The sequence below is a fragment of the Besnoitia besnoiti genome, chromosome VI (genome assembly GCF_002563875.1).
Source record: "Besnoitia besnoiti strain Bb-Ger1 chromosome VI, whole genome shotgun sequence".
Classification (NCBI taxonomy): domain Eukaryota; phylum Apicomplexa; class Conoidasida; order Eucoccidiorida; family Sarcocystidae; genus Besnoitia; species Besnoitia besnoiti.
In genome coordinates this window covers 2,382,939-2,393,033 of record NC_042361.1, presented here as the reverse complement: position 1 = coordinate 2,393,033, position 10,095 = coordinate 2,382,939, and the positions used below count along the sequence as shown (strand labels likewise).

General features: G+C 57.9%; 1 protein-coding gene across 1 annotated transcript; it reads left to right on the top strand.

The window, feature by feature from the left end:
- Positions 1–891: 891 nt before the first annotated feature.
- Positions 892–8,356, top strand: BESB_067460 (S1 RNA binding domain-containing protein; the record flags this gene model as incomplete). The annotated part of the gene is made up of 8 exons (XM_029365139.1): positions 892–1,273; positions 1,382–3,039; positions 3,730–4,841; positions 5,398–5,837; positions 6,350–6,603; positions 6,920–7,039; positions 7,464–7,739; positions 8,030–8,356. The coding sequence occupies 8 exons, from the start codon at positions 892–894 to the stop codon at positions 8,354–8,356; spliced, it is 4,569 nt and encodes a 1,522-aa protein (XP_029218722.1).
- Positions 8,357–10,095: the final 1,739 nt, after the last annotated feature.

The following is a 10,095-nucleotide window of genomic DNA, read 5'->3' as shown; positions in this document are numbered from 1 at the left end:
GGGCCGCGTACCTAGAGCGTACCGCAGAAGGCCATGAAGATCCGTACGCCGACAAGCAAGAGCTAATGTGCGAACCAAGCACGAATCCTTCTGTTTTTTCAGTGGCGCGCGGGTACGGCGATGACTTAGCCTGGATAACACGAGCACACCGAGGTAAAACAGGCGACGGGCAACTTTGCACAGGTGTGCATCGACGCCGTCTAGACGAGTGACTGGCCCCGTGTGTGTGCATGCTGTATCGCTATCCCGCGAGCGCTTTGTACAAACTTCCCAGACAGTCTCGTTAACTGCGACCGAAGATTTTCTTTTGCAGTCTATTCGGAACGAAGACAACGGTTGGTATCGAAGGACAGACCGCGTCACGTCCTGCTGGTGTTGCTGTGTGGCAAGCCGGCGCTGACACTGGTGTCTGCCATCGAAATTCTCGGCTGCAACCCAGTTGCACGGTTCCAGCTCCCGGACTTGCCGTCCATTCTCATTGGTACGGCCATGGTCTCCCTTGCTTGTTTCAGCGGTCTGGATGAGACCTCGTAGTTGTTAACTCCGTTGCGCAGACCCGCTGCCCAGGGTGTCTTAGGCCAGCGCTCCTGCTGTGCATGCCCTCGAGGCGGTTGCCTCGTTGAGATGCCTGTATCATCGTCCACGCGTCAGTGTCGCGTATGAATGCTGTTCGTGATCGTATCAGCTCTCACCATGCAGCGAAGACGGAGGGGGGCGGTGCAGGCTTGGAGCAGCTTCTTTCTTGACTGGATGCACCACCCTTCCTATTGGCCGTCCGTGAAACAGTGCGAGGAGAGAGTTGCCTGTCGCCTCCATGCGTCCTTCTCGGCCCTACTCTAGCTCGTCAGCCCCTTTTACCCTGGATTTGCTGTAGGCGCGTTTGCGCTCGTGATGCTGCCTCGAGAAGCGAGATGTGTACGCGTCCCAGTATCGCGTTTCCTAATGGGCACCTTAGTAGGTTGTCGCGCCGTCCTCCATCTCCTCTGCCTCCTCGTCTTGTCTGCCTCTGCTTTACTTGTCTTTCTTCCTGTAAACGTCTGTCTACCTGCCAGTGGGCGACTGCTTCGCCAACACAGTGCTGCTTTCACTCCTATCCACCTTGACTACAGCTGCTTCCCGACGTCTAGCCTCTCTTTTGCTTCCCGTGGGATTCCGGAGGACGCCGCGGGGTCAAGAGTGGGGGTGTCGAGCCACCCTGAGACCACTTTTGCATCCGGAGTCTCTCACTCTGCGCCGGATATCGACTTCGACTCTCTTGCGTGGCAGCGTTCACGTGCGGCTCCGGTACCCGTTCGTTCGCTTCCCCCCCAGTTCTCGTTTCCGCTGTCTTCTCGCTCGTCCATTTTGCGAGCTGTCTGTCTTCGAGGACGCTCTTCTACAGGGTACAGGCCTTCTGAGGCGTGCGCGTTCCTCTTCCCTCGCGTCCGCTGGGGTGGACATCGGGTTCGATCCCTGCCTGCTTCCTTGTCGCCGCGCGGGCTCTCTTTGGTAGCCAGCCCCCCCAGCCGGCCGGCGGCTGCTGCAGAGGATGTGCCAAGATGTCCGCGATGGGTTTCCCTGTCCAGAAGGCACGCGGCGGAGAAGGCAGGAGCGGGAGAAGAGGCGGATGAGGCGTCCGGGGCGCGTGGAGGCTCCGATGGCTGGGCAGCCAGTGAGAGCTTTGCGTGCGCGACCAACGCAGGGAAAAGCCCTTTCCAGGAGCGGAGCGGCGAAGTTCCTCCCGAGTCAGAGAGTCACCCAAATGCGGCACGATTGCTCACTACTGCCCAGGAAAGTAGAAGAAGCGACTCGGGCGCGTCCAGCTCATCCGACGCCAACGCGGAGGCGGCCGCATCCCCGGAAGGACCCGCATCTCAAAACTCGTCTTCGTCTTCTACTCTGCCGCCTCGGATCTATTCGTCCATTCCAGAGATCGTCGCGCCTCCTGGCCGCGCGTTCCCGTTTCCTCTGCCCCAGTTGTCTTCGAAACTCACAGGAGTCCCAGATGCAGCAAAGCCGACCAAGGGCGGGCAGACTGAAGACGGCACTCCATGTGCCACCGCGCCCTCAACTTCTGCGCTGCCTCGACCCTCTTTCCTCCGCCTGCTCCCTTACTACCCTCGCCAGGATGCCCCTCCCGTCGACGACGGTCTTCTTGAGGAGATTATTTCGGCAAAGTCTCGAGAGGACCTCCATGCGTCTCTGGAGAAGCTGCAGGACTCTAAGTACGTTGAATGGCTGCTCACGCCGCAAGCATTCCGCGATACTGAGGGGTTTTTGGCTGACACGGATTCAGCCGACCTTCGTGCTCGCTTTTCGGACGTGTACGAACAGCAGAAGGAACAACTGCATCGGTGGCTGGAGGAGCTGCGCCGCCAGCCTGGCAGGCGCGTCCGCATGCCCGCGGTGACCGATGAAGAGAAAGAAAAGCTCCTCACCCTGAAGGTCCCGAAGCGCTTCGTCACGCGGCGCGACGAAATGGTGGAGAAGCAAGAAGTCGCTCTAAAGTGGAAAGAAGGCCCCCTGGCTGCGGACCGCGAACTTATTGACGCTGGCGGCCTCGGAGGTTTCGTGCGAGACCTCGAGATCGACGCGTGGGCAGCTCTGTTCCCCGTGGGCGACTCGCGATTCGGCCCCACGTCGGGAGCCGAGGCGGCGAGGAAGAGACTCGAACTTGCCACGCGGCTTCAGATCCGGCAGTGGCGCGAGGAAGAAAGGCGAGCCGCGGACGCTGCAGGCTTGCGTGAACAGCATCCTGGAGAGGAGGAGGGGGCTCGACGAACCCCCCGGGACGGAGGTGAACACCCTGTGCCCACGAAGGGAGTAACGGAAGATCGAACCAAGGCGAAGGACTCTCAAAGAGCTGAGACTTCGGCGAGCGGCGACCGCGGACAGCTGATGACCGCGCGAGTCCGGGAGGCCGCAGAAGCTCTGGCAAAACAGCAGATGCTGGCGAGCATGGGGCTGCCGCATTCCGTCCAAGCCCTGGCGGCCCGTTACGGGCACGTCACTCCCGACAGTCCAGTCATGGCCGCCCCAGATGCAAGGAACGCGCTCCAGGTACGTATGAAGCTGTTGCCGGCGCGGCAACAGCCCGGCAAGCAATCGTGCAGATTAGGGTTCTCGCGTACGTGGTGCACTGTGGGAATACGTTTGTCGAGGGAGGCAGGAGTCTCCTGTCAGCGTTCGAGTCGCGGAGTTTGAGGAGGGCAGGTCTGCAACAGAATTGTTGGCTGCTAGACAGAAGTCCGCCCCCAGCGGGAACGAGACATCTCGTGCGATACGGCTGACGAAGCAGCAGTGGATTGAGACAGGATTTTTTGTCAACTTTTCTTGGGAGCGTATATATAACGACTGGACCACCGGTTTCCATCTGAAGGGCTTTGTTTACTGGATCCAAGTTCTCTTGTCCTTTCATGACCATCATGTTAAACTCCTTGGCAGAGCACAGCAAGCTCAAGGTTTATGTACTTGTCGAGGTAGCGCGTGAGCGCATGCGAGAGCGAATCCGTGAGCCATCTGACTTGGCTTTCTCACGCTGAACGACCTGGCAGCTTTGAGTGGGATGCAAGGGTGGCCTCACACGCCGGGCTGCCGCGGCGTACGGGGCTCAGATGTCTCTACCGGTCACCCGTTGCTCGCGTAGTTTCAGGATGGAGGCCTGTGCGGATCCCCGGTGCCCGCTGCATCTCTCCTCTCTCGTGTTATCGTCTGGTGCGTTGTGTCGCCTGTCTTTTCTTTCCTCCCCAGCTGCTACAGCGTGCCGTCATGGACTCCGAGAGCTTTCTGCTGGGTCATATTCATCGCGGCCTGCAGTCCGACCCAGACATCGAGGTTGTTCGAACAATTGTTCAGGCTCACCGCGAGAGGCAGGCGGCTCAGGGCCGCCCTCCCCCACGGACAGGGCACCCCGTGGAGTTCACGCCTGCAATGTTCGAGGACTGGGAGGAGAGCGAGACACAGAAAGATATAATGGCGGTTGCCGCTGAAGCAACCGTGAGGCGGCTTGAAGCAGCCCGGCGAATAGTCGAGGGTCGCGACCCCGCGGCGGGTGCCGCTGCCACAGAGCCTGTCTCCCACAGGAAGGGAGAGAAGCCCGACGGGCGGCACGAAGTCAAAGACAGGAGGGCGGACCCTGAAGAAGCGGAAGACGGCGGCCGCAGACGTGAGGCCGACAGCCCTAGAAAAAATCGCCTGGCGGAGAAAGTCGCAGAACGGGAAGGAGGACGGCAGGAAGAGCTGCCAGTTCCCGCTCGGCTTCTTCAGGGCGCTGCAGCAGCTGCGAGAGGTGGCATTGGCGCAAGGGCCCTCGAAGCGGTTCGGTGGGTTCTTGCTGACGAAATCAAAAAGGAATATCGCAGACAGGACAACGAGGAGTATCACTCGATGGTCAGGACTATGGAGACCAATGTCGTTCGAGCGAAGGAGGAAAGACGACAGGAGCTAGAAAGACTCAAAGAGGAAATGCGCCTGCAGAGGCTGAGAGATGATGCCGCGGCGGCGGCAGAGCAGTCAGGAGGCGAAAGCACGAGGAGAGGAGCAGGCGAGAAAACACAGCAAGGTGGGTCGCAGTCCGCGGCAGAACGGGGACAAGCGGCAGGGGGGGCGGCCTCGGACCGGAAGACATTTGTGCCCACTCACGAGGAGGAGGTGGTAGCGAGGCTGAGGGCACTCTCGAAAGACCTAGGGGAAGCGTCTGGCCTCTTTCAGTTCGAGAACGATGAGGCAGACGTCCTATCCGGTCAGAGCCTTGAGGCATCCAAGGGCTCGGACGTCGCCGCGTTGGAGCCAAGGAAAAAAGATGTCGTTCTGCAGGCACAGGAGAACGGGGTTCCCGCGACAGATGGAACAGGTAGGGGCAAGTCATGCCAGTCTTTTCCACCGGAACTGGCTTCGTCGGTGCGGAGGATATGATAATTCCTTGGTGGTGCGGAAGTCGTTTTCGCACGAGCTCACGCGATCTCCTGTTCCCGAGTACGGTGGCCGTCGCCGGGAGCTCTCAGCTTATACACGAACCATGGAAGGAGTGACACCACGCAGTGTCACAGCGGCGTAGACCCGAGCACAGGCGAGACGACAGAGCTTGCAGCCACGCGGCACCGAAGCAGCAAGGGTAAATAGATGCACATCAGAAGAAGGGGACAAGTGTTCCAGCTTCCGTGTACTGCTGATTTTTTCCGGCTTTCCGCGCCACGGGTGTCCCGCGTGCGTGAGATAGGTTGGGCGGGCGGAGGCGTCGGCGGCTCATTTCAAATGCGAGTGCGTGAACCCCTTCGCGTGGCGTCGCGATATGGCGAGCTCGCACACATGCGTGGCTTGAAGCTGCAGAGCGCTACGTCGCTCTATATCGTTTTTGCTCTCCTCTCTTGGCTTCTTCTCATTCTCTCTATTCTGCAGGGGAGGCCTCGGCGAGTGAAGCGCCCCGGGGCCTCTTGCGCAGACGGGCCCTACGGCGTCACTTCCGGTGTCTGACATTTTTGCCGAGATGGAGGAGGCGATGCGAGTAGAATGGAGACGCCACCTGGGGCATCCGTGTCTCAGAGTCTTTCCTGGACAGCTCGTCAAGGGCCGAATCGTCAAGGTGACACCTTCCTTTGCCTACGTTCATGTCGGTTACGTATGCGAGGGAGAGCTGAGACTCGATGAGGTCCTCTTGGAGGACGAGGAGGCCCCAAAGAAGGGCCTCAAAGCCTTCTTTTCGGTTGGGGACGAGGTCTTCTGCGAGGTTGTGAAAGTCAGCCACGGGGAGCTGATTCTTTCTCTGCAAACGCTTCGTCGTATCGCTGCTTGGGAGCAGCTCCTGGCGCTACAAAGGGAGGATCGGCCTCTGAAAGCAACTGTCCTCCATGCGCACAGAGGTCAGCTCAACTCCGGCGGGCTCAAGCATGTGTCAAAAAGAATACTCTCGTGGTGCGATTCTGCTTGTGAATCTTGCGTACTGTAACTGGGTCCCGATCGCGTCAAGCGACGCTGACTGCCGTGTGTTTAGAAGCTTCTAGTCTCTCGTCTGTATGTGCGCGTCGTGCCAGGGTCATCCCAACAGCGCAGCAGTGTGACTGATAGCAAAACCTATACCAAGCATGCTGTGATAACGATGCTCTTCTGGAGTATTGACTTTGTGGAGACGGGCCGAGTCCTCCAGGCCGCAGGTGGCCTGAAGGACTCGGCTCGCTATCAGCTTTTAACCGCGCGCGCCGTCGCATTGATACTCGTGCTCGGTCTGCTACCTGTGAATAGAGAGTGACGTCTGCCCTACATATATATGTATATAGGGAAGGACGGCTGTAGGCAGTAGGCGTTCAACATAGTGCAGTTTGCCTTACTTTGGTAAGGCTTTTTCAACGTGACTCGTGCGGTGTCTTGGTCTCAGGCGGGTTGGTCGTCCGCGTGCTCGGACTCCGGGGCTTCCTGCCCACATCGCAGCTGCCCAGTGCTGTGAAGTCCGGCCCGCACCTTGTGGGGGCCCAGCTCCCTGTCGCACTGCTTCAGGCAGATGTAGAGAGACAGCGACTGCTGGTCAGTAGTCGCCTCGTCCACATTCGCGAGCAGATGAAACGTATCAAGCCTGATCAAGTCGTTGAAGGAGAAGTCGTGGCGATCCACCCTTTCGGCGTCCTGGTCCAGGTGAGCGAAACGCCTCCTGTCTGCGTCGAGCGCGACACATTGCCACGGTCAGCCGGCGCATGGGTGATTGCGTCTGCGCCCGGAGAGTCGACGCGAGTTGAATGGGAAGAAGCTAAATGTGGGAGAAGCGATGTCCAAAGCCGATGTGCTCGGTTGGCCACGTGCCCCAGTGCACAAGTAGCTCTCTCACTGTAGAGCCGCGTGGGTGGGAATGAAGCGTCCCTCGACGGCTCAGGAGCCGCGGGAGAGGCGAATTGAATGAGCTGCAGCTATCGCATGACATATTCGGCCCCGTTACCTGACGCCTGTTTCGCAGTTCGGCGAATGCCGCGGTCTGCTTCACCTCAGCGAGATCTCAGCAGCGCGCGTAGAAAGATTGGAGGAAATTCTGCCTCTTGGCTCTCCAGTCCGAGCTCTCGTCCTTCATTACGACAAGGTACCGACTAGCGACAGACGGATTCGGTTGTGAGACCTGGGTGATCTGCGGGAGGCGTGCACGGCTGCTTTTTTTCTCTGCCGACCCGTGACAGATCGATCAGCGCGGCTTCCAGTTGCACTTACCTACCTGCCCCTGTCTATCTTTTTTGAACATTGGCATGGAAGGGCACCCTTTTCGCTATGGAGGTGGGTGCCCATACTGTAGCGTCGGAAAGCACCAATAGGGCCGTGCACATTGTGCTGTCTTGATCAAGCGCCAGGTGCGCACAGCATTCGCTTTTTCTTCGGTGAATTATGTTTGCTTAATCATCTGAAAAATCATTGAGGAGCTGTTGTCGATAGTTGTTTTTGGTTCGAGTTCGCTTCTATATGGTATCCGCGTCTTGTGGACCCCACCGTTTGCTGGATGGTTACATTTTCAGCCGACGGGCAAGATAGCTTTGACAACGAAGCTCTTGGAGCGTTACCCAGGCGAGATGGTGAGAGACCCGCAAGCTGTCTTCGCGGCCGCCGTGCAGACGGCCGAAACGTATGCACTGCGGAAACGCGAAGAAAAGACCGCGCGGCGCAACGCAGCTCAGCAGCTCATCGCTGCCCTAGGTCTCGACCCCGCCTCGGCTCTCGGGGCTGGCGCGGAGGGGCCAACCGGCCCGGACGCGGGCGACGAGGACACGGAGGAGATTGACACGAGCTATGCGGTGAGCCTTGTTTGTCAGTCGCCGGAGGACCGCCCGACCTGCCAAGAGGGGAAAAGCCGCATCCTGTAGCCACATCCACTTTGGGCGGGTGCACGCTGCAAAGCCCAACATGCCCGGGTGAATCTAGGTCCCTGTGCAGCGGAAAATGGTTTTGAGTTGCGAGTATACGAGTGAAGTCTGTGGTACCCAAGCGAGACAACCTAAGCATCTCTGCTGGAAGCAGGCCTGAGCACAATGCATTGCGTGCACAGACGACTTTTGTGGTGCACGCATGTCTGAGTTTTCTGCAGCGAAGCTACGCTTCGGATGAAGCAGGCAGTCAACGTTCTCTGTGGCGAGGGATGAGAGGCGACGATAGCAAGGTGATGGCTCTGCTCTCCAGGAAGCTATTAGAGAAAGCTGCGACTAGACGTCGGAAACTCGGCGGCGACGGGGGCAAGACCAAGTTTGCGTTCGACGAGGAAGAGGACGGCCCTCCGGGAATCGATCTCTTCCGTGCAGAGAGGGAAAAAGTCTTGGAGGCTGTGAAGGCGTCAGGCATTGAGCTAAAGGGAGCCTGGAACGTACCGTCTGTGTTTGAGGCAGACTGGGAAACCGAACAGTGGCTATTCGAGTGAGAAATGGGGGTGAAGACTGCAATTACACTCCAGAGTCCCAAGATTACCTCGTGGGATCGTACTACATGTTCAGCCAGCAAAAGCCAGGTAGGGCCTCTCGCGGTCCTCTTAGGGTTTTGGGACGCCCTGAAGTGGGTAAACCAGGAGCCGGTATTCTGCGCGTTGACCGTCAATGATGTGGAATAACCTCATCCAAGTTGGATTTTGAAACCAAATGATTTGAGCTTTCAGAAGCAATCTGCGGTGGGGACGGTGCACGGCATACACGTAGAGCGTGGTGCCCACCTCTCTGCTGGGTGGAAGCCGCGCAGCAGGCACCCACAATCCAATTTGCAATTCTCCTTTTTCCTCGACGCACATGAAGCCAGGTCGTTCCGCGGACTGTAACCGAGGAGCGAGTCGAACCCAGGTGCGGACAACGGTAGACACGAATCACGGGAGTTGCTTTACGAGCAAACAGCAAAACATAGAACACTAGCTTGTCTAACCCTGGCTCCACGTGGTTTCGCGCTGCTATAGCAGAGGCGCGGCCAACGAGAGGCGTCTCAAGCGGAGCGGTGGCATGCTCATGCCAACTGCGGAGCCGAATGCAGTGCGAGACCCCCGTTTCGAACGAACATGCAGCTTGACCAAGCATTGCTTTTCTGATACTGACCACGATCCCGCAGACGTGCATACGTTCAAGAGAGCCTCGCAAGCTTGGGCAGTCCACACTCAGCACGTGTCGAGGTCTCGGGGGGTTGTCTGACTGCGCAACGAGTCCGCCATGACGGTCAATTTACCGTGTGACGCTCGGCATGGACTAGCATCTCGATGTTTTCCTGTCCGCAGGAAGCGGTAATTCGCAGGCAGGGAGAATCCACAGCAAAATTCTACTGTAAAGTGCCACGTTTACATCAGCGTTCGAGGTGAAGCAGCTGCTCCTGATTCGCTCGTCGAGAAGGCCGAGACCTCGCTAGCCACGGCAGCGGGTTCACGAGTGCCCACACGATGCGCTGCCTGGCATTATCTCTACACTACTCATGCGTCCAAACTGAGCCACAAACCTTGGCAAATGCATCACAGGAATGGGTGTCAGTTCCACTGATTGTGGGAGCCGTGCACGCGCGGGGCAACAGCCCGATAACCACGCAAGATGTTCGTTTACTGTTTACTCTAGTGACGGTAGAACGTTCTTTTATAATCTCATGACACATGAGAATATGGCGCCGCTTCCCAGTTAGTAGGAAACACGCCTTACAGGAGTTCGTTGGAATTAAAAGTTGAAAGTGCGAACACGACCGTGAGTGCGGTTATGTCTACTTAGGTCGTGGGTGGACTTCACACACAGCACAAGCACGCCCAGGCTGTAATATACCGGCTGCGTTTTCTCCATTACCCGGAGCATAGGCACCCATCGAAAAGTGCATACAGCATTCTGGGATATCTACAATGAATATGAATCATTTACGGCGAGGCTGAATCCTCTTTCAAAGTTGTTGAATGCGGTCCGTGCGGTGCCAAGTCAAAGCCTCACACAAAGGACAGTAAAAATGTGAGACCTCCCTACACTGATGCACTGTTCCCGCTCGCATGTCCAGTTGCTGCAGCATCAGGGCAGCAATACATAAGACAAAAAGCTCTGGTGGTATTTTGTGGCCCCAAGAGCTTGCAGCATCGACTCATCCGCTGAGGTATGATCTAGAAGGCCGCGAGTTACGTCTTATATTCCCATCAACCAAGCACTGGCTAGAACTGCT